The sequence below is a fragment of the Polypterus senegalus genome, chromosome 1 (genome assembly GCF_016835505.1).
Source record: "Polypterus senegalus isolate Bchr_013 chromosome 1, ASM1683550v1, whole genome shotgun sequence".
Classification (NCBI taxonomy): domain Eukaryota; kingdom Metazoa; phylum Chordata; class Cladistia; order Polypteriformes; family Polypteridae; genus Polypterus; species Polypterus senegalus.
Genome location: NC_053154.1, coordinates 105,801,465 through 105,826,732, shown reverse-complemented (window position 1 = coordinate 105,826,732; position 25,268 = coordinate 105,801,465). Strand labels below are relative to the sequence as shown.

The 25,268-nt window shown below is 41.7% G+C and overlaps 2 protein-coding genes across 7 annotated transcripts in view; both read right to left on the bottom strand.

Moving 5' to 3' along the window:
• The window catches only part of LOC120530802 (G-protein coupled receptor 35-like), a 37,003-nt gene extending 25,112 nt beyond the window's left edge, over window positions 1-11,891 (bottom strand). The window contains exon 1 of one of the 3 annotated variants that reach the window (XM_039755434.1): window positions 11,516-11,891. Coding sequence is in view for 1 of the 3 variants with exons in the window: in XM_039755427.1 (XP_039611361.1) it covers window positions 11,082-11,099 (18 nt within the window). In the remaining 2 variants the exon portion in view is untranslated. Of the gene's footprint in view, window positions 1-11,081; window positions 11,341-11,515 lie in introns of those variants that run through there. The other 2 variants (XM_039755427.1, XM_039755444.1) reach the window with 2 other exon arrangements.
• Window positions 1-25,268, bottom strand: part of LOC120530819 (transmembrane protein 216-like) — a 64,534-nt gene that overhangs the window by 2,787 nt on the left and 36,479 nt on the right. For 3 of the 4 annotated variants that reach the window (XM_039755484.1, XM_039755466.1, XM_039755457.1), the window contains exon 8: window positions 11,903-12,094. The exons of the other annotated variant lie outside the window; for it this stretch is intronic. The gene's annotated coding sequence lies outside the window, so the exon portion shown is untranslated. The remainder of the gene's footprint in view (window positions 1-11,902; window positions 12,095-25,268) is intronic. 4 annotated transcript variants of the gene reach the window in all.

The window sequence follows — 25,268 nt, the reverse complement described above, 5'->3', positions numbered from 1 at the left end:
AGTGACAATTCCCTCTAAAACAGCATGGACTTCTCTGTTCATAAAGATTTGACAGCAGAAGATGCTCTAGTTTCACTAAAAATCACACATTTACTGGAATTAAGCATATATTGCTTTAAGTAGAATGTAAGTACTTGAAGTCAAAGAAAGAAATCTATACTAATAAAAGGCAAAGCCCTCACTCACTGACTCACTCATCACTAATTCTCCAACTTCCCGTGTAGGTAGAAAGCTGAAATTTGGCAGGCTCATTCCTTACAGCTTACTTACAAAAGTTAGGCAGGTTTCATTATTCGAAATTCTACGCGTAATGGTCATAACTGGAACCTATTTTTCTCCATATACTGTAATGGACGTTGGCTCGATGGACGTGGGGGGGCGAAGCTACGTGTAACATCATCACGCCTCCCACGTAATCACGTGAACTGATTGTGACCGCAGTACGTGGAAAAGAAGAGCGAGCTCCCAAAACGCTGAAGAAAAACGCTGAATACTTTATTCGCCAGATACAAGTTTAATGAGAAGACACGAGGTATAAATGAGACTTTGGATCACTTTGTAACGGAGTTAAAATTGCTGTAGCGAGAAACTTTTAAGTGCCGGGTCTTAGCTAACATTAAATAAAGCCGTGGACATAGCAACATCACACAAGAGAGCAGCTCACGTGAAATGACTGACCACAGTATGAGTGATCACTTCCATGCATCAAACCTGTTCAAAAAACGCATTACACAATTGACAAGGTGGGAAAAGAATGTGCTCTGAGCTGAGCTCCACAGCTAACGCGGTCTTGCGGAAGCATCTTCGTCACGCTGCCACCAAATACTCACAGAAAAATCCACAAGTTAATACACACGCTGTCTCTAGAGTTTCTCCACACTCAATGTATTCCTCGCATCCCCGTTACACCCTCTGATCTCCCATTTCAATTCAGATGCCTCCAATTTCCAGTAAGGCTCTGCTTCGCGATGAGAAGTAAGAAGTCTCAGGGACAGACCCAACAAAAGGTTGTATTTGATTTCAGGCAAGATTGCTTTTCTCCTGGACAACTATACGTTGCATTCTCAAGAGTGAGCTCGCGCAGCTTCATCATATTACAACCAGAGTGCTGAACTGACAACGTGATATATAAACAGAACTATAATAATCGTAATAAACGAACAATAAAACAGCGGAAAAGCCGTGGATTAAATAAAAATGCAGCTTCCTTGGCAAAGCGAGGAAAGAGGATGGCTTTATATGTCGTTCATTTATAAAACAGCGGAGAAGCTGTGTAAAGGCTGCTTCACACAAAGCCAGCGGAGCGCCTTATATGAGCAGGCAGTCAGCTAAAGAAGGGAATCAATAAATATCTCTAATCGTGATAAACGAACAAAAAATAGCATACAAGCCGCGGATTAAATAAAGGAAATGGGTACCTGAACAGTACAGTAAGTCCCGAATAGCTACACAATAACTATAAGAATCGTAATAAACGAACAATAAAACAGTACAGAACCGCAAAGCAAGGAGAAACGACGGCCTTATGTGGCGTTCATTTATAAAGCAGCGGAGAAGCGGTGTGAAGACAGCTACACAAAAAAACAGCAGAGCGCCACACTCTGAATGTATTCCTCGCATCCCTGTTATACCCTCTGATCTCCCATTTCAATTCAAATGCCTCAAATGTATATATGTGTCTGTGTGTGTATATATATATATATATATGTGTGTGTGTATGTGTGTATATATGTATATTTATCTGTATGTATGTATGTTTATATATGTTGATGTGTATACATATGTATATTTATCTGTGTATATATATATATATATATATATATATATATGTGTGTGTGTGTGTATGTGTAGATGTGTATATGTAGATATGTTTATGTGTGTGTGTAATATATATATATATATATATATATAACAGCAACACTCATAACAGTGACAAAACAATTACATTGACAATCATGTTACGTTATTTTTAAAATGTTTCCTTTTCTTTTTCATAAATTCTTTAACACACTACTTCTCCGCTGAGAAGCGTGGGTATTTTGCTAGTATAAATATAAATAAAAAGGTTCAAGATTCACTGGAATGCATCCAATATAGATCCTGCTTAATCTACACTTTTTATTGGGTTGTGTGGTTCATCACAAATCTATTGCTTGACAAAGTACCATTTCATTCTGGGAAGGGTTCTTTGCATATGAAGTTGATTCTTTGTGCTTTGAAAAACATCCTGATATGTAGAATGAACATTGAAATCTTTAATGTATGGTAGGCTACCTCACAGGACACGAACAGATTAAGAAAACCTTAACATAGCCTTTGTTAATGTACATATGCAGCAAAAGTCCTTTTAATATCATGATTTCTGGTATTTCACAAATCTGTTATCATCTATTCATTATTTACTGTATGAGCCTGTTTCATATCTTAATAAATAAAAGTTCTTTCTCAGGCCTTCATGTGGATGGGACTTTTGGGAACCACCCTGTGGAATTGTTCTGAAGAACCGCTCTGGCACCTTTATTTTTAAGGGTGTAGTTCAGAGTTACAGGAAGCATCATTTATATAGGGAAGAATTGAACCCTGGAGTGTCACCCATCTCTCACAGGACACCCCAGCTCAAACATGAGGCCAGTACAGTATGAATAAACCTAGCTGGTATATTTTAGGGGATAAACCAAAGGAATCAGAAAACACATGAACACGGGGAGAATGTGCAGACTCCACCCAGATAATGATTGGGCTGGAGCTGTGTGACAACAGCACTAAGTACTACACCTCTGCTGCCTAAAAAACATTTATATGACAATAAAACTAAATGTTCATTATTTCACTCAAATATACTACATAAATGTAATCAAAAACACATATGTAGGATGTTACAAGTAATGGCTTAACCAAAACCACACATTTAGGAAGTTGTAAGTAATGGCAGATGATATTATGTGGATATAATTTACTTAGCTAGAACATCTCAATATAATTCCGAGTAAACACACATGTGAGCGTCCTTTCTAATACAGAACATGACTGGATTGCCTTGACAACAGAACATTTTTTTCTTGAATGTGGAACAATAATGGAGTAAGATTCTTAAGATTATAAAAAACAATTTGCCACTTTCAAAACATGCTCATTCCAAATTTAAACAAGTTTATTAGTTATTTCTTTAATTCAATCACAACAACCTTTAGAATGCTAAAAACCTGAAAAGTGTTAGAACTGCTGTATAATCTATTGTAAACATTATCTATATACAGTACAGTATATATAAAAGTCAATGTGTGTATGTATGTTCCAGCATCACGTCCGAACGGCTGGAGCGATTTTCATGAAACTTGGTACACATGTTCCTCATTGGTCGACTAAAAACACTGTAGGGTGAAATCAGCCGTAGCCCACCCCCTTCTGGGTAGGGTGGGGGGGATGATCTTGCAGTCTTGTATGCATGTTATCATTTAGTTGACACTTGGAACGACCACCAGAAGGTGAACTGGAGGCGACTGCCACCATTCCTTATGTTTGACCACCACTGCGCCACTGTTGCTTTTGAAATTAAATAGAGTTCTACGCGTGGAAGTGTGTGTGTCTGTCTGGCCCGGAAGTGACACGTAGAGTCGGGGTGAGGGCTCCAGCTCCGAAGATACCCAAGTGAGGCCAGCACACCAGCAAAACGAAACCTCTGAAGCAAAGCAGTTGCTTAGCTGGTAATGCACAAATGATGCGAGTACGTCGGCAACACAAATCCTCCTATGAGAGAGATGCCCAGAGTAGTTCTGATGATTTCAATACTTTCTAGGATCCCGTGCTGCTGTTAGTGTGTGTGTGTATATATATATGAAAAAGCCAAATACCACTGACTCACTCATCACAAAATCTCCCGAACCATGAGGACTTGAAGTTTGGAATGGAGGTTACCCTTGGCTCATAGGTACTCGCTAAGAAACAGTTTTAAAAATTTTGTGGTCCAAGCGTGTTCGGTCTGTACATCTGTCCGCTTTTCATGAGAGAATTACTTAACGGATTTAGATCTGGTTGTTTTCTATAATTTGCTTGAACTTTCCGGTTAATTTTGTGACTTCTCTCATCACGCTAAGAACCATAGTTCGCTTGCAGTACCGATGTATTTATGCAAATCCAACAGAATGTCTGTGGGCTGAGAGCAGGGGGTCAGGGCCTTCCTCATTCCCTCGCCAACCCCTGTTCGAGTTAGTCTACGTCTCACCATGTGTTGCAGTGCACCCTGCCTCCGCTTAGCTAGCGATACCTGTTTGTTCAACAGACATTATCATCTACAGATTGTTAAGGAGTAACGTTTGATGTTTTTGAGAGAGAGATCAGAGCTACATGTGTTTTACAGGGTCGCTGCCGATTGGCAGAGACATCACAGGCATGTGCTTTTCTCCCCACGCAGGGAACACTTTTCCGTCAGAGTTGAACACAATCAGATACAGTGCAAACGTCAATTGATTTTTAAAGTTTGTCCTCTTTCATTAAGTGTGTGTGTGTGTGTGTGTATGTATATGTAAGTATGTTTCTGCATCACTTCCGAACGGATGGACCAATTTTCATGACACTTGGTACACATATTTCTCACTGGTCGACTTAAAATACTGTAGGGTGAAATCAAAACTAAACCACCCCCTTCTGGGTGCGATGGGGGTGATCTTGTATGTGTGCGTGTTATCATCCAGTTGACACTCGGAATGACCACCAGAGGGCGAACAGGAGGCAACTGCCGGCATTCTTGATGTTTGAGCACCACCGCGCCCCTGTTGCTTTGGAAATTAAATAGAGTTGACTGGTTCTGAGCATCACCTAGATTATAACATACATACAAGACCGCAAGACAAACACATTAGTAGTCTTCATTGTTTGTTAATTTATTTTTAAAGTTGTGGTTTTTTAATTATATTTTTCTCAAACAATTAAAAAAAAAAAAAAAAGATTTTCCTCCTGGGCAATGCCAGGTATTTCAGCTAGTCACTATATACAGTTCAAAGAACAAACAGTAATACAAGCAGAAATGTAACTAAGGAGGAGGAGAGGTTGGGATCAAGCACTGATACAGCACTTTGCTGCACCCACCACACAATGACCACCTCAGGATCCCAAAATAGAACCAGAGCACAGCCGTGCAACACTACAAAGGGAGATTTTAAATAACATACACAATCAGACAATTAAGATTAATGCAAAACTTCATGGAAATAAAGGGAATTGAACATTGATAATAATTCTATTTACAGTATATAGTGCTTTTCCCGATTCTCAAAGCACTTCAGTGAGTGGGGAGCCACTTCAACTACCACTAAACTGCAGTATTCACCTGGATGATGCGACAGCAGCCATTTTTGCTCCAGTACACTCACCACACATTAGCTGTCAAGTGGTGAAAGTGTGAGAGAGATAGCAGGGCTCTAGAGTGCGACCAATTTGGTCGCATGTGTGACCTAATTTCTCAATGGTGCGACTAAAAAAAGTCAAAGGTTGCACCGGTGCGACCAGCCGTTCGAGGGAAAAAAAAACGAAACTCCGTGACTCTTAAAGTCTCCCTGTTGTTCAACAACAGACACACATTAGGCCCATATCGTGGTCTAAACCAATCAGAGATAGTGAAGGGCGGATCCCGCCCCACTCTGATTGGCCGTGGTCCAGATATTCCTGTACGTGTGTGTACGTTTGAAAATGCATGTGATGCAGTCAGACAGAGAGAGGTGGGCTGAGTAGCCCATCAGGTAAACAGTGGATGTAGCCGCGGATTATGAGAGAAGATGAAAAGAACGATTGACAGCTTTTTCGTTAAGAATGTTAAGTTAGGGCCTGATCCGTCCGAAAATCATAACCAATGCTCTGACACAGAGCAAACCACCTCCCAAGTTATAGCAAGCCCTGTTCCGGAGACGGCATTAGATAATGAGCCACATACGATCGAGTCCGAGCCCACTGAAATTAAAAGGGGTAAAGTGTATACATTTCGAAAAGAGTGGCTTGACCAATTTCCCTGGCTAAGATACAGTGGAGCCGATAATATAATGCACTGTATTTACTGTAAAGAGTGTGGGAAGACCATGGCCGGCAGTAGTGCATTTGTGACTGGTTCTAATACATTTAGAATTGAAACGCTGAAAAAGCACAATGCATCTATAAAACACATTACATGCCGCGATAAATGCACTGCTCAAGTGTCCCTCACCCCGCTGCCTTTCAGCGGCAGGCAGCAACAAACAGATCATCAGGACGAGGCCGAGATGATAATTAAGTTTAACGTTGCCTACAATATTGCAAAAGAAGAACTTCCCTTCACTAAATTCAAGTCCGAAATAATTCTTATGAAGAAAAATGGCTTGAACGTAAACCCGACGTACAGCAATAATGTCGCGTGCGCCCAATTTATAGGAGTCATCGCAGATACATTGAAAAAAAAGACGTCTGTGCAAATTGCGAACAGTGCGTACATGGCATTCCTGATCGACGGAGACACAGATATCGCCACAAAGGAATGCGTCATTGTGTACGGTCATATCTTGCGGAGAGGAAGACCGGTGAATATACTTATTGGACACATTGAGGTCGAGCATGCTCATGCCCAAGTCTGGAAGATTTTGATGCTAGAGAGAGTGTGGCCAGCTGATTTAGTCAAGGCCAAAGATCAAGAAGGCCAAACTACAGGAGTAGGCCATCTGAGGGGCATGTGACTGCAAAGGAGGATAGTCCATAAGACATTGAGCCATGAGATGTTCAGTTTGAAGCCCTTAAAACACTTAATTTAGATTTTCTTTATAGTTAATTTATCTTGAGATTTTTTAAGTTTAAATTTCAGCTCAGTAAAGCACTTTAAGCACCAACACTTTTTCAGTAAGTTACCTTTCTTGTAGAATTGTGCTTGCCTTCAAATAAAGAACTTTATATTGACCAGATTGTTAGTTAATCATTTACAAGTCAATATTGCCTATATGGACAGCGATTAAAAAAAAAAAAACAAATAAATAAAGTGAACGTGTAAAACTGTGGTGTTAAATGTGATGCGGTTAAAAATTTTGGTGCACCTAACTTTTGTGCTGGTGCACCTAAGAAAAAAAGTTAGGCGCACCAGTGCAAAAAGTTAGTCTAGAGCCCTGGATAGCCAATTACAGACAGGGGATGATTAGAGGGGGCAGATTGACTAGGCTGTAGTGGACAATTTACCCTGGACATCAAGATACTCCCTGCTCTCCAAGGATGCCCAGGGATCTTATATGACCACAGAGAGTCAGGACCTCAGTTTTACGTCTTATCCGAAGGACAGTGCCATTTTTACAGCACAGTGTCCCTATCACTGCACTGGAGCATTGGGACAAACATTCAGACCACAGGGTAAGCACCCCCTGCTGGCCTCACCAACACCTCTTCTAGCAGCAATCCAAGCTTTCCTAGATGGTCCCCCATCCAAGTAATGGTGAGACCTGAGCATGCTTAGCTTCAAATGGCTGCTAGTATAGAATCCAAAAGGTTAAAAAAAAAAAAAAAAAAAAAGAAACAGAAACACACCATGTAAACTATTTGCAATACGGAAAGAGAATATATTCTTACATACACTGATTTGTTGTATGTCATAAAACAAGTACCTAACATTAAAATATGTGTTAGAACAACTGAGAGGGAAAAAGGGGTTTAAACAAGTCAGCTTAAGTATTTGTTCAATCCTGGCTCAGTTTAGAAACTGGCCTGTGGTGGATTGATTTTTTTTTTTTAAACCAAACCAGGATTAAATGGGCCTGCAATTCAGTTGGTGTTGATGCTGGAGCCTATCCCTGTATGGAGCACAGTGATGGAACCAGCCATAGATTGTTCTAATCCATCACAATAAAATAGCTCATAAAAGTTGGCATTGATTTATTCAAAATCTGTCCAGAGTCAGGGTTGTGAAGAGCCAGCACCTGTCCCTGCATCAATGGGAGCAGGATAGACACAGGGCTGTCCAACGATCAAGCTGGTTCACGTCTTGCAGCAGCACTTGGCAGCAATCAAATGTACTCCATAATACTGTACGCACACACATTCTATTAGCAGTAATACAAATCAAGTCAAGCTGGGGAGCATAAATTGGTACAGTGCATTGCCGCACCAACTACCCAACAAAACAACTCGGAATGCCGGTTGGTAACCCCCCAGGCAGACACGCAGTCCAGTCCCACCCTCTGGAAATGACCCTCTATCTGCCGCAGCCAGGTGTTACGTGGGTGACCCCTTGACCTGGTCCAGCCAATCGGGTCCATAACAATGAGGATCTGACAAGCCGGATCACCCTCAGGGAAACAAGCCACATGGCCGTAGTGCCGTAACTGATGCTCCCTCACAATGCAGGCGCCTCATTTAGGACTCCATGAGCAACCGCTCATTTGACACAAAGTCAAACCAGTGGTGCTCAAGGATTCTCCAGAGGGACACAGTACTGAAGGAGTCCAGTCTTTGTCTCAGGTCACTGGATAGTGTCCATGTCTCACAACCGTATCGCAAGACAAGAAGCACCAGGACTCTAAAGACTTGGACCTTCATTCTTTTGCATAGATATCGGGAGTGCCACACACCCCTTTCCATCGACCTCATGACCCCCCATGCTCTCCCAATCTGTCTACTGACTTCATAGGAAGAGTCACCAGAGACATGAATAACATTGCCAAGGTAAGTAAACCTCTCAACAAGGTCGACAATCTCTCCACAAAAAGACACACTGCTGATGGCCGTGCCCAAGAGGTCATTAAAGGCCTGGATCTTGCGAGTGTCCTGAAAAACAGCAATACCTGGTTACTAATTAAACAAATGGTTACAACTGTGGCCCACCATGATCAGAGTTGATCCATTCTTACAACTGTGTCGCTGCCCCCCCCAAATCCAAAGTACATTTAGAAAGCAGATGCAGTGTTGCACGTAAACCAATGCGAAAACTTGTTTAAATGAATACAGAATTCTAGAACCACAGTTGGTCGTGGCAGCTGAACTGTTAAATAAGAGACGAATTACTAATTTGTAGTGGTGGTCTCTTTTCCATCTTGGTGCTCCTTGCAAACTAGTGTTTGCAGTGGGATGGATGAGACCATACGACCCAAAACTAGGGATGGGAAGATCGATACCACAGTAATCGATACTTCGATACTCAAACTGTACTCATTTGGTATTGAGTACCATTCAAATATATCAATTACTACTTTTTTCTGTAAGATATAGTAGCAAGGATCATGCAAAAGACGTAGAATGTACAGTATTAACACACATTCCGCGCTCACGTACTGAAATGAGCAGACGCGCTGCCACGCAACAGCGTCATAAACCCACACCCCTTGCACAAGCGCAGACTGTAGGCCAATGGGAGAAAGAGAGCTTAGTTGTATGCTGCTACTTTTTACAGATGGAAAAAGAATACAGCCGCCCAATTCAATATTTGTGAGAAGAATCAGCAGTATAGTGGCAAAACAATCAACCCATTTAAACAGTTAAAAAGCACACATGCTGTTCAACAGAAAGACGTTTGTAAAACATCAAAACAATGCAAGTCTGAAGTCTGGCGATTTAGCTGCAATCAGTGCAGGATAAGGAAGGTTGCAGAAAGTTTTCAAAGATGCACGAGACGTTACTCAAGTAACTCCGCTGCTAGCAGGATTATGCAGAAGGGAATTTACTGAAGACTTAGTTTAGTAAAATATTTTACCGTTTATCAATCATTGATACTTATGAAATGTAAAGCATGTTGTTAGCATAATGGAGGACTCATAATAGTGAAGCATAACTGTCAGAGCATTTTGCCATGAGTTGTGTCCATTTTGTTTTTCTGCTAACTAAAATGAAGGGTACAGTACAACAAATATACAGTACATAAGAATGTTAAAACGTCTTAACACTATGCAAAATACTTACTAGCTATACCTAATTTGAAGATTAAAACTTTCACTAAAAGTAGTTTTTCTTTCCGAAAAATAAGTGCCTGAGTAAATGTTAATATATTAATTATTTTGCAAGTTTAGTGGATTTAAAAGTACTTTAATTGCATTAGTAACAGCATCTAGTGCAATAAAATAATGTTTGTTTAATTTTGTATTGTTAAAATTGTATTGTGCTCCTGTTTCCTCCCACAGTTCAAAAATGTCAGCATTATTTTTTCTAAATACAAATATGAAACTTAACTAAATGTAAAGCTAATATGACAAAAGTTTTCTCAATATAACAGAAGGGCAGAATATAATAGAAAATGCAAATGTGGGAATATTTTTTTTTTGTAAATGTTAGTGTTTTAAGGGGATCAGTTTAAGTACATCCATGAATAACCAAATCTTTATGAAAATGTAAAAGTTAATATTATCGTTATTACATTTGTATGTTCATTCTTTGCTACCTGGATCCTTCCTGTGTGGAGTTTGCATGCTGTCCCTATGGCTGTGTAAATTTCCTCCCACAGTCCAAAGATGCACAGGTTAGGTGAACTGGCAAAGGTAACTTGACCATAGTGTGTGTTTGCCCTGTAATGGATGGACACCCTGCCCTGAATTTGCTCCTGCCTTGCACCCTATGGCAGCTGGGACAGGCTCCAGCACCCTCCCATAGTCCTGGTCTGGAGTAAACAGATTAGAAAATTACATGCCATGCTCATTCTATTAATATAAATTTTGCAATAAACTTGTTATGGTAACCTTAATGCTGTGTTGTGATATTAGTTAATTTAAATGCAGACTGGCCCATTAATATTAGCTATTCTAAACACTATCATCATTTGAAAACAAATTCCTATGCTTTTTTAAAAATACTCAGTATTGGTATCAGTATCGAAAATCTGACACATAAAATACTTGTATTGGTATCGATTTCAAAAACTGTGGTATTGCCCATCCCTACCCAAAACTGATAGCCGGTACCACTATCAGTTCACTACGATTTGCGTAGGCTTCGGGGTAAGGCGGTAGTTAACTGCGTGTCTATAACAATATAGACGATTAATAAACCACTGCAGAAACCCTAAGATAAAGGTAAACACACCTTTGAGTTGTTTTTTTTTTAAACAAAAGCATTCGCCAGGGAATAAATTCATCTGGAGCATAATTTAAGACTTTTACCTTGATGTTTATACACATTCAAACATAATCACCGACAGTTCAAATCGTCCAAACGTGCCCGCAGAGTAGCAAGGAATTATATTTATCTGCAAACAAAGTTAATCACTTGTATTTATCTCTCTCTCTCTCTGCGGGCGTGTCTTAGGGTGTGGTAAAATCTTTCAAAATGCAAAGTAAGAAATGTCATCCGAATTTATCCGATATTCGTCACCGCGTAAAACTAGATTACAGCATCAAAATGCATAATATTTAAAAATGAAAATTAGCTCGTAATGCAACCAGCACTTTGATTGTTGGCGCATTAATACTGCCCTAGTCAAACTGACGCCTTTTCGACAATGCCTGAAATATTTCTTTTGGTGGTTAAGTTTTTAATCGCATATGCAGTTAATTCTTATGCTGAAAATAAATTATTTGGACACAATACAACTTACCCAGTTGACGATTCAGAGAGGCAAGTCGCGGACTTAAACACGGGAGAGCCTCATGTAGTAGTGTCGAATTTCGTCAAGGAGGTGTAGAAATGAGCGACGAGCAGCCGAGTACATCCGGCAAGATTTAAAAAAAAAAAAAAAAAAAACTTTCATTCCGTGCAAGCAAAAAGAAGTAAAAGGGATATAGTTGTTTGTAATGTGTTGATTTCCAATCTTCCGCATTCATACTATTGGTTTATTGTATTGTTATTTATAGATGTTCGTATTATTTTTTGTTTTTGTTAATTTACTGAAGGCTTGCATTCATCCGTTGTTAATCACAGAGTTTATCAATTTCGGTATCAAAACAATTGCACGCATACTCTGGATCAAAGTTCCTACCCTCACCTGTGGTCACGTGCTTTGGGCAGTGATGGAAACCTCTGAGTCGTGGATACAAGCGGCAGAAATGAGCTTCCATCTGGACGCCACTCTGAGGAGGTGTTTCGGGCACATCCAACTGCGGGGAGAACCCAGTAGAGTCGGAGCAAACCCAGAACAGGCTGGAGAGATTATATGTCTCTGCTGGCTTGGGAGCACCTAGGGATCCGTACATTTTAAATGTACATTAAATTAGATAAACGCAACAGATACATAAAAAGATAAAGATGCAGAATAACAGGACAAATAATGCAATCAATCAATCAATAAATAAACTAACATATTTTGCAAAAGTAGAAAAATAAATTTAAACAGTATGTGCACTTAGTGCGGAATGTTGGGAAGAAGCTTTAACTTGCCTAATAGCAGCTGGCAGAAAAGACCCAGAGGTGCTTCTTAGCACAACCGGGTGGAATGAGCCTGTGGCTCCAAGACCGCGCCTCATTAAACAATATAGGAGATTTTTCATGAAAGCATTCCTACTTTGTCGCTATCTGCTTTTCTACAATAGCTACCTGGGTTAGCCTTGTATTGAATCAGACATTCCTGATAAGTTTCTTCAAACATTGTGTGTCTTTTGAACTCAAGTTGCTTCTCTAGGAGACCTAAGCATAGAACAGTACACTGGCTACCACACACTGGTAAGACATTTCCAGCAGCTTTCTGCCTACTTCAAAAGACCCGATTCTCCTTATGAAATACAATCTGCTCTGGCCCTTCTTGTATAGATCCACTGTGTTGTCAGACCAGTCCAGGTTGATGTTTATGTGAATCCCCAGGCAGATGTTAAGCTGCAGGTGGTTGTCACTGCACCTCAAGACACAGTCCTCCACAAGCCTCCGGTATTCCAATTGATCTCCTTTATTAATGCAGCATATGATGGAGGAGTCATTTGAGAATTTCTGTAGATGACAAGCACTATATTATACTTGAAGTCAGCTGTGAAAAGGATAAACAGATAGGACAGTTCCCTGAGGTGCTCCAGTATTACACACTACCATTTTTGCTACACAGTCCTGGAGCATCAGAAACTGCTGTCTTTTGGTCAGGTACTTCATGATCCAGGAGAGCATCAAAATTAATTGCCCCCACTAGATGAGACAGAATGGTGTCAAAAGCACTAAAAAACTAAAGAGCATTATTCTGATCGTGGTGCCGCCTTTGCCCAAGGGGATTAGGCTCTGTGGTGCATGTAGGTCTGAGCATCCACAATACCTACTGTAGGCAAACTGCAGAGAATCAAAATGTTCGGAAACAAGGGGTCAGAGCTGTTTTAGAACCAGCCTTTCAAAGGTCTTCAAGATGTATGAAGTAAGAGCAACTGTTCTGAAGTCCTTGGCATCACTGGAATGAAGTTTCTTTGGCACTGGGACCACCACAGTGGAAATTCAGGCAAAAGGTGAATGGGTGCTGAAGGACCCAGAGAGCTGGCTGGCACATGTTTTCACTACTAAGCCTAAGAGGTATAGTGTGCTGTGTGCTTGTTGTCCATACATTTTCACACATAACTGTGCATTGTACGGATTTATATGGTAGTTTGCATATTTGTATTCTTTTAGTTAATGTGTGGGGTATTTTGATGAGCTTTATGTTCTTAGGCTATCACTTTGCATTTGGAGCTATAATTATTGGCTGTGTACTATTAGCTTATGTTCTGGTATGTTGCTATTAGCTTTTATAGTATCAGCATACGACTGGCTTGAATTTATGCTGGGTTCTGTGTGTATAGTATAATTTACAATTTAAAATTTCTTTACATGAGTTGCTGTTGGTTTATTGAAGATATTGCTGACATCTGTATAAGCAGCATTGGCTGATGTGTGTAATATATACATATTGTGGTCAGGTGAAGAAGAGTCAAAAAGAAACATTGAGGTAGCAACTAGGTCATCCCAATTAACAGCAGTGGTCTCAACGAGCGCAAGCTGTTGCGAAAAAGGAACAAATAAAACACATAACAAAACATAGCCTTTCAAGGCTGGATTAGTCTGCTCTCTTGAGATTGTCAGATATAGTAGGAGCTCTGTCCTGGGGTCTAATTTGCCCACAAATAGACACTTCCTGCTGGGGTTGTCCAGGATTTATAGGGGTCTGACCAGAAGGGGCTGAGTCAGTTTCTCTCACTGAGCTTCCTCTCAGAACTGCAGAGTAAAATTAACACAACCCATTTAGCAACAGTGTCCCCTCTTATCCTGGAGTGGCGTTACATAGCTCAGATGAGCTCAGAAGGTAATCCTCTGATGAGCATTCATGACTACATGAATAAACTCATACATATATAGGTATGCATCACTTAACATCCACAATAAGTTCTGTGAAAAAAGATGTTAGCAAAATAGGATACTTAAGTGTACCTGTATTGACTAAGTAGCCAAGATACTGTACATTTCAGCATAGGTAGCCATGATATAATTCACAATAATATATTTGAAAGGAAATTAAAGAGAAAGATGACACTTCAACATTTAAGAGATGCACAGTGCATGAGACAGGGTGTTGCTGCTGCTGCCTATGAGTCAAAGTGTTACTGTAATACGGTACATTTTTTATTTGTAAGCAGGCAAAGTTCACATTAAAATAATGATAGAAAGTACAGTACAAATATAAGCCAGTAACATATGTGTGTGTTTATTATGACTTTAAAGACATATGCACAATCTCTTTTTATATAAGAGACATAAGATACACATGTATGTGTGTGTGTGTGTATATATATATATGAAACATTATGGTGCCTCAGAATAGCGGGGACACTGAAAGGTGTTGTAATTATTACATTGTGTAACTGAAAAGTATGAAAATACCCTTAAATGAAAGTCTGCAATGTGTATTTTAATCATGTCTGAATTATTTGATTTGTAATTTTAAACTGTGGAACAGAGGGGTAAATCAACTGTGACCGGAACTGGAAGTGAACGTTGGCATTGCTGTCTGCCGCTGCTTGCCGGTGCTCTGTTTGTGTACTTTTACTAGTTGTTTTTAACTCGTTTTTTGCCTTTTGCATCAGATCTTCCTTTGCCTTTGCATTGGATTAAAAACGGATAACACGCATTTGTGTCCCTTGCCTCCTTCGGCCTTAACAGAAGCCCTTATAGAACTGTTCTTTGCTGGCTGCAACCTGTGTGGGTAAGTGGAAACGTTCTCACTGATTCTCTGCTCAAGTAACTAATTTTGATGAATATTTAGAAATCCCAGTAGTGACGGTCTATTGGCTAATGTGTTATTTTAATTGGGCCAAGTAGGTACACAAGGGGTACATTGCTTTGCTTCCAATCTGGAATTTGCTTGGGGGATTTCTGGAAATCTACTATGATAAACCTCAATTGGTTTTCATGGATTATTATTTCTACTTTGCTATCTAATGAAGTCACGTCTTAAAAACTAAAATATTCACCAGATTTGTATCGATTTCGAACATACTATGAATTGCCTGCTGATCTCCGGCTACACCGCGGCATTCTCCGACGACCAAAGTACATTCACCGGGGCTCTTGTTGTTTTTGCCTCAGCAGGAGTAGCAGCGGGTCTATTCCTTCACTTTGGTCTGCAGGACACACTTGTCCACGTATTTTTGAGTGATGTGTTAATCATAACATGCTGATTCCTTTGGTAACATCACCGGAATATACGTCCATTGATGCTTTGAAGTTTGGGTTATTTAATACTCGATCTATCTCTAACAAAGCTCTGTTGATTGATGTCATAGACACTAAGATGGACTGTTTATGTCTTATGGAGACTTGGCAGTAACCGGGTGATTATCCATCCATCCATTATCCAACCCGCCATATCTTAACTACAGGCTCATGGGGGTCTGCTGGAACCAATCTCAGTCAACACAGGGCACAAGGCAGGAAACAAACCAGGCAGGCCACAAGCGCGTGCGCACACACACACACACACACACTAGGACAATTTAGGATCTGCAATGCAGCTAACCTGCATATCTTTGGACTGTGGGAGGAAACCTACACAGATATGGGGAGAACATGCAAACTCCGTGCAAGGAGGACCGGGATGCGAACCCTGGTCCCCTAACTGCGAGGCAGCAGCGCTACCCACTTCACCACCATGCTGTCCACTGGGTGATTATTTTCATCTAAATCAAGAGCTCCGTCCAGAGTTTGTCTGCATCTCTAAATCTCGTTCTTCGGGGAGAGTAGGCGGTCTCACAATAATACACCGTAAAGACTTAAAATTATCACCAATACCTCTTCCAGCGTATCCATACTTTGAACTGTTAGCTGACAAACTCTGCGGACCTTCACCAATAATTGTTGTTTTATATAGACCTCCTAAACTATCAAGTGTTTTTATTACAGAACTTTTTACTGTTTTAACAACTTTATGTGCAATGTCTTCTAATATCAACCTCATGGGTGATTTTAACATACACTTTGATGTGCCAGCTGTTGCACTGACAAATGATTTTAATGAAATCCTTGACTGTTTTAATTTAATTCAATATGTCAACTTTTCAACTCATAACAAGGGTCATATTTTAGACTTACTTTGCTGCTCTGGTATCACACCTCACAATCTTATTCCTACTGAATTACCCATCTCAGATCACAAAATGATCACATTTGATGTTAGGTTACCTCTCAGTAAATAAAAGGTTCAGCGTGTAATTTCATTTCATAATGTCAAGCATGTAAACCCAGAAACCCTTATACATGTATTGCAATCCCAGCCTGTTTCTCCTTCTGCTACCACACCATCAGAATTAGTAGACCATTACAATGCTAGCTCCCTTAAAAACACGGGCTGTTTCATTTATTCACACTGCTCCCTGGGTTACATCTGAACTCTGTCAGCTCAAAGCCACGGGCCAACAGTTGGAGTGCCTAGCTAAAAAGATGCGTCTTGTTGTACACAAAGAAATGTACTCAAATCATATCTTAGAATACAAAAATGCTGTCTCTGCTGCCAAAATTGTATACTATTCTAACATTATCAATACAGGAGGGAAAAATACTAGAGCTCTTTTTTCTACAATGAAAAGGCTAATTACACCACCAGAAAATGTTGCTTACCATAACCTCTTTGTTAAATACTGCTGCACTTTTTTGGATTTTTTCAACTCAAACATTGAAAAAATGCACCAGCAACTTGCTTCCTCTATTTCTCCACTATCACCCACATTCCCTTACCAACCACCCTATTCTCAGATTTCAGTTTACCAGATGAAAAAAATATCTCAGAACTTATAACAAAATCTAATTCTTCCACATGCAAGTTAGATCCAATACCTACAAGCTTTGTTAAGTCCTGTCTGTCACATATTTCCCCCATGATAACTGCTATAGTTAACTCTTCCCTTACTACAGGCACAGATCCCCTCTCACTAAAAACAGTAACAATTACTCCAATTCTGATAAAACGTGGTTCAGACCCAAATATCCTTAACAATTATCGGCCTATCTCAAATGTTCCTTTCATATCTAAAACATAGTTGCCTCCCAACTCCAGTCCCATCTTTCAAAAAATAACCTTTTTGAACAGTTTCAATCTGGGTTTCACCCTAAACACAGCACAGAAACTGCCCAGGTCAAAATCACAAGTGATCTTCTCCGGGCAGCTGACATGGGACTTTTATCAATTCTTGTGCTTCCTGACCTCCGCACTGCATCTGACACCATATCTCATCAGATACTTTTGAAATGACTAGCTGGTTTTGGGGTTTGTGGCCTTGTCCTCCAGTGGATTTTTTGCTACCTCACTTCACAGAACGTAGTCGTTACTCAGGGAGTTTTGGGGCTCCTTCTTTTTATCATTTATATCTCCCCAATAGGTAATATCTTCTGGCACCATGGTATTAAATTTCATGGCTCCTGGTCCTTTTTCTTCACCCTCTCCATTTGTCCATAGCAGTTCCTACCTTCCACACACTCTCTCTGCCCCTTTCCTCCATTGTTTGTTCAAACTACAGGCCATTCACAGGGGACTCCTTTCATACATTGTGAAGTGCTATTTATTATGTATGAATAATTTAGCAAACTGCACTTTCTGTATTAAGGTGCTTTACTATTCCAGTTCATGTCAGTTTGATTGTAATTGAACAAGTTTTTTTTAAAAAGCCAACCAAGTTGAAACCTAAGCTTTATGTAGAGTCTTGGTTGTTGTGTGTGAAGAATAATGGTATGTGCATTTTTGTGATTTGACTGTATACGATAAAAAAATTACTGTAGGTTTGCTTACTACATCAAATTCAAGTCAAGTTCTTGTTCAGTTTATTTATCATTCCAACCATAGCTAAAATTCATTGGGATGAAACTGCATTTCTCAAGACCAGAGAATGTGAAAAAGGGAAAGGGAAAAATCACAAAAAAGTAAACCACACACAAACAAAAAAAAAAAAGTAAATAAAAATGCAAAGACAATGGTAAACTCACAAAGTCTGACCAATACCAAAGTTAAAAATGTAAAATAGTCAAATACATACTATGGTTAAAAATAATTTGTGTATTAAAACTGGCTTGACCATGAGACCGCCCAGTCCCCTCTGGGCATTCTACCTAACATAAATGAAACAGTCCTGTTGATGAAGGGTTTTTTTAAGCAGCTCCCTGTCTCTTTTGTATTTTTTGCTTCCTCAAAGATATTTTAAGTTTGTAGTAGAGGTAAACATTACTGTGGAACCCTATTCAAGGTTTTTGAGCGTGGGACTAAAATTTTAGAATTGTGATTGGATGCAGGCAGTAAACTTTACTCATGTGGCTGTGGGTAGGCAGTCAGAAAATAGATGAACCTGTGAGAAAATTTTTGAAAAATATTATTCTCTCTATATTGCCATAGCCTTAATGGATGGCCTGACATCCGGACTGGCATGGAGGTTGGACCCTTACCAGGTGGGATGGCCAGTATAGAAGGGCATTGAAGGTGGATGCGTTTCCCAGATTTAATGGCTGCTACTCACTTTCCCAGTCAACAAAGGAAAATAGCAGATAAACTTGGGGAGGCTGCCAACTAGAAAGAGTGGCCACAAAACCAGGTAAGGGTCCATTATCCATCCCACTTGGGAGGCTAATCCATCGGGGCTATTACACTACTTATGTCAAAGTTTAGGTGCCTCTGTATCTGGATCAGACCTGAAAAGCAAAAGCATTGAGAGGACATCCCACCTTTACGCATCACTTTCATGGTGTAAAATTAGGTGTTTAATCATTGATCTCATAGGACAGTGCTTTCTCACCTCCTCTTTACATATTTTGATTGACCCAATCACAAGTGCACTTACACCTCCTAATTGCAGTCTGATTGGGTGTACAAGGCTATGAGCCCAAATCAGGTGCTAGGCTGCTCTGATTGACTGGTAATCATGCAAGATGTTTTACGTAGATTGTGTTACATTTGTACCTATGTATGTACATTTATTTTTATCTTTTTATTATTTTTAGTGCTCTGTGTTCACACTCAACTAATTACGGTGTGAATGAGATTCCTAGCTTAGCGTAACTACCACAGCACACACAATTTCACTCATAATGGACAATATTTGATGTAGTTGAATTGGTCCCATGTTGGATCACATTCATACCTCATGTGAACTGCTCCATGGTTCACTTGGTACCAGACAAAGACCACTATTTCCAAAAGGGTCTTGGTTTGTTTGTTTTGGGCTACACCAGAGTGTGATTAGTTTGTTCACATCTAAGTAAATGAAACTGACATTTGGGGAAATTGTGAAATTGCAAGAACTCCTTTAGAAATAAAAAGGCGTTAACTCCAATATCCACAATACTTACTTGTATATACAATAGAAAAAAGTCAAAAGCCAGTAAATATAATAAAAAGTCAAAAAAGAAGCATAAAAATCAACAAAGCTGGACATTGAGGAGAGTCAAGTGAAGAACAGAAGTTACAAACTTAATTTAGTTACCATGCTGAGCCATTAAATCATCCGGAGGTAGCTACACAGAAGCAGCATCTGGAGGCCCTGTCTCTTAGGTTCAACACATGAACTAATACAAGTATAAATAGAATTAAACAAAATTAGCAATAAAAAAAAATAATTTGAAAGAGCAATAAAGAAAAACAAAATATTAAAAGAATAATAAAAACATTAACATCAAAAAAACTCACAAAATCAACTGAATTAACAGAATACGAGGGCACACATCAGCCACCCTGACATGCTGTGTTTGTTGGTATTCTGCCATCAAAAATGACTGGATTAAAAAAGCATTGAATTGACACACTGCACTGCCATAGAAATTAGAGATTGCACTATCAAAGTACGCACAATAAAGTATTTTTACGTTGTTTTCTGTAAGTGTACTCAAGTCAGATTCATATATGAGTCAAGAATCAGCAGTGTATTTACAGAAGAACAGTTCACTAGTTAAATGCAAGCAAATGATATAATCATATTACATAATACATGCAAATACTTTAACAAGATCAACCTCACCCAAATCAATGATTTACTCAGCTAAGCCATTATAGTTTATAGGCATGAAACCAAAAAGGTTTCATGGAGTGAGCACCGCTTAGGCACACATTCTCAGCAATTTACAATATCACACAGGTATAAAATGCTTGATGAAGGCAAACAGGCAAGTAAATGGATACAGTCATTTAGTGTGCATGTGTATTGGTTTAAATTAAAGATTTACATTGCATAGAAAGTAGTGTCGTTCTCCATGGACTCCCCAAACACCTCCCACGCCCAAGTTTTTGACTTAGCTGCCTCCAAAGTCCCACAGGACAAAAGGGTCTTGTAGGACTCCTTCTTCAGCTTGACGGCATCCATCACCACCGGTGTCCACCAATAGGTTCAGGGATTGCAACCACCTTAAGGCCACAGCTCCGGTCAGCCGCCTCAACAATAGAGGCACAGAACATGGCCCATTCGGACTCAATTTCCCCCACCTCCCTCGGGACATTGTCGAAGTTCTGCCAGAGGTTGGAGTTGAAGCTACTTCTGACAGGGGATTCTGCCAGATGTTCCCAGCAGACCCTCACAACACATTTGGGCCTACCAGGCCTGACCGGCATCCTCCCCCACCATCGAAGCCTACTCACCACCAGGTGGTGATCAGTTGACAGCTCCGCCCCTCTCTTTACCCGAGTGTCCAAGACACGTGGTCGCAAGTCCAACGACACAACCACAAAGTCGATCATCGAACTGAGGTGCACATATGAACACCCCTATGCTTGAACATGGTGTTCATTATGGACAATCCGTGACAAGCACAGAAGTCCAATAACAAAACATCGCTCGTGTTCAGATCGGGGGCGGCATTCCTCCCAATCACGCCCTTCCAGGTCTCACTGTCATTGCCCACGTGAGCATTGAAGTCTCCCAGCAGTACGAGGGAGTCCCCAGAAGGTATGCTGTCTAGCACCCCATCCAAGGACTCCAAAAAGGGTGGATACTCCAAACTGCCATTCGGCGCATATGCACAAAGAACAGTTAGGACACATCCCCCCACCCGAAGGCGGAGGGAGGCTACCCTGTCGTCCACCAGGGTAAACCCCAATGAACAGGCTTCAAGTCGGGGGGCAATAAGTATGCCCACACCCGCTCAGCGCCTCTCACCGGGGACAACTCCAGAGTGGTAGAGAGTCCAGCCCCTCTCAAGGAGATTGGTTCCAGAGTCCAAGCTGTGCGTCGAGGTGAGTCCGACTATATCTAGCCTGAACCCCTCGACCTTGCGCACTAGCTCATGCTCCTTCCCCTTCAGAGAGGTGACATTCCACGTCCCAAGAGCCAGCTTCTGTAGCCGAGGATCAGACCATCAAGGTCCCCGCCTTCAGCCACCACCCAACTCACACTGCACCCAACCTCCTTGGCCCCTCCCATAGGTGGTGAGCCCATGGGAAGGGGGATCCATGTTGCCTCTTCGGGCTGTGCCTGGCCGAGCCCCATGGATGCAGGCCTGGCCACAAGGCGCTCGCCATCAAACCCCCACTTCCTGGCCTGGCTCCAGAGGGGGGCCCTGGTAACCCGCGTTCAGGCAAGGGAAAACGCCGTCCAAATTTTTTGTTCTTCATAGGAGGTTTGTTGAACCTCTGTTTGTCTCATCCCTCACCTAGGACCAGTTTGCCTTGGGTGGCCCTACCCGGGCATAAAGCCCCAGACAACAGAGGTCCTAGGATCATTGGGACACGCAAACCTCTCCACCACGATAAGGTGGCGGTTCGAGGAGATTCTGGTCCACCATCCAGCGTCTCAGGAGGGGGAAGCAGTGCAGTGTCAACACTGTATATGGTGGAGATGGTGCGCTGCTGACCTCGACTCAGGACGTTGTGGGTTGGTGGGGAGTACTTCAAAGACCTCCTCAATCCCACTAGCATGCCTTCCAATGAGGAAGCAGAGCCTGGGGACTCGGAGGTGGGCTCCCCCATCTCTGGGACTGAGGTCACCAAGGTGGTCAAAAAACTCCTTGGTGGCAGGGCACCAGGGGTGGATAAGATATGCCCGGAGTTCCTCAAGGCTATGGATGTTGTAGGACTGTCTTGGTTGACATGCCGCTGCAACATTGCATGGACATAGGGGACAGTGCCTCTGGATTGGCAGACCGGGGTGGTGGTCCCCCTCTTAAAGAAGGGGGACCCGAGTGTGTGTTCCAACTACAGAGGGATCACACTTCTCAGCCTCCCTGGAAGTCTGTTCAGGGGTCCTGGAGAGGAGGGTCAGTCAGATGGTCGAACCTCGGATTCAAGAGGAACAGTGTGGTTTTCGTCCTGGCACGGAACAGTGGACCAGCTCTACACCCTTAACAGGGTCCTGGAGGATGCGTGGGAGTTTGCCCAACCAGTCTACATGTGTTTTGTGGACTTGGAAAAGGCATTCGACCATGTACCTCAGGGAATCCTGTGGTGGGTACTCCGAGAGTATGGGGTACCGGACCCCCCTATAAGGGATGTTTGGTCTCTGTACAGCCAGTGTCAGAGCTTTGTCTGCATTGCTGGTAGTTAAGTCGAACCCGTTTCCAGTGACAGTTGGACTCCGCCAGGGCTGCCCTTTGTCACCAATTCTGTTCATAACTTTTATGGACAGAATTTCTAGGCACAGCCAGGGTGTTGAGGGGATCCGGTTTGGTGGATTCAGGATTGGGTCACTGCTTTTTGCAGATGATGTTGTCCTGTTTGCTTCATCAGGCTGTGATCATCAGCTCTCTATGGATCGGTTTGCAGCCGAGTGTGAAGCGGCTGGGATGGGAATCAGCACCTCCAAATCCGAGACCATGTTCCTCAGCCGGAAAAGGAGATAGTGGCCTCTCAGGGTTGCGAGTGAGATCCTGCCCCAAGTGGAGGAGTTCAAATATCTCAGGGTCTTGTTCATGAGTTAGGGAAGAATGGAGCGTGAGATCGACAGATGGATTGGTGTACCATCCGTAGTGATGTGGGCTCTGCATCGCTCTATTGTGGTGAAAAAGGAGCTGAGTCATAAGGCAAAAGTCTTAATTTACCAGTCGATCTATATTTCTACCCTCAAATATGGTCATGAGCTATAGGTAGTGACCGAAAAAACAAGATCGCGAATACAAGCAGCTAAAATGAGTTTCCTCCGCTGGGTGTCTGGGCTTTATCTTAAAGATAGGGTGAGAAGCTCAGTCATCCGGGAGAGGCTCAGAGTAGAGCTGCTGCTCCTCCACATCGAGAGGAGTCAGATGAATTGGCTCGGGCATCTGATCAGGATGCCTCCTGGACGCCTCCCTGGTGAGGTGTTCTTGGCACCTCTAACCGGGAGGAGGCCCCGGGGAAGACCCAGGACACGCTGGAGGGACTATGTCTCCCAGCTGGCATGGGAATGCCTCGGGATTCCCCTGGAAGGGCTAGAAGAAGTGGCTGGGGAGAGGGAAGTCTGGGCATCTCTGCTCAAGCTGCTGACCCTGCAACCCATCTTGGATAAGTGGAAGAGGGTGGATGGATGGATGGATGGATGGATAAAGTAGTGTGTTTGATCTGCCCAAACTGCTGACATGTTTGGACAAGAAACAGCAGTCTTACAGGAGGTTTTCGTACATGACAGTGTCATGGGAAAATTAAGAATAAAAAAAACAAAATCCTGCTCAACACTATCCTTGCTTACAAAATGGGCAGGCAGGGGCTGACGCAAATTTGGTAGTGTCACTAATAAGCCACTGCCAACCAGGAGCCTAGTATATCAGTGGTTCCAAAATTTCACATTTCAGAACCTGTTGTAACTTGTGCTAGTCAGGTATGGATACAGGGTCCCACTCCTATCAGGGGAAAAAATTAAAGGCATGTTTACAGGAGGTAAAGAGAACAAATAGTAATTCCATTGGAGGAATGGAAGAACATTTCCTAGTGCTGTGATTCCTGGCTCCTTCTGGTTTTCACTGAACAGAATATGACAAAAGCAATTGAAATATATGGACTAGGGGGCAAGAGAAAGAGAGCAAGCTATCTATCCTTTTAATCCTTATAATTATAATTACCAATGTAACAATAGACTGCATGGCAATAACCCCTGGGAAAATTGGAAATTAAGGTCAAAGCTGTCTCACTTTTGGTTAAGACTACAAAATGACATCAAAAATTCAGAATCAATGTTTCCAAGACGGGGCAGTTTAACTTTGTGAGCTGGAATATTAAAGGCCTGAATCACAAATTAAAAAGAAAGAAAGTATTCTCTCATCTAACAGGTCTAAACGCTAAAATAGTATTTTTACAGGAGACCCACTTATTAAGCAAGGGTCAGTTCTGGCTGCAAAAAGACTGGACTGGCCAAATGTTCCATTCCAGCTTTACAAAAAAATTAGAGGTGTGGTAATTCTTATCCATAGAACAGTCTCACTTGTAGTATCAGATGTTGTATCTGATCCTGAAGGGAGATACACGATTGTCATGGGTAATTTATTTAATTGTAATGTGATTTTGATAAATGTTTATGCACCCAATATGGATGATAGGGACTTCATCCAAAATGTATTTGCATCCATTCCCAATGTGAACACTCATAAAATTAACTGTGTTTTAAATCCAGACCTAGATAGGTCTCCTGTCACTGAGGCGATGACATCTAACACTGCAAAGACAATTACACAGTGTGAACCTTCACCCGGACACAGACAGACGGACATCATATCTCACCCAACACACGTTTATTTCACAGTATTTACAGTGCACAAACCCCAGTGCCTCCAGCACCGATCCCCCAAAGTCCAGGCCTCTCAGTCTCTCTGCCTCTCTCTTGACCGCCTCCCGTCCTCTCTCCAGCTCTGTCCTCTTCCACCCGACATCCACTATCAACTGAAGGGAGGCGGCCCCTTATATGGGAACCCGGATGGGCTCCAGCTGCTTCCTGGCACTCCCTCTTGGACACACCCCTGTGTGGCAGAAGTGCCGGCTGTGCACC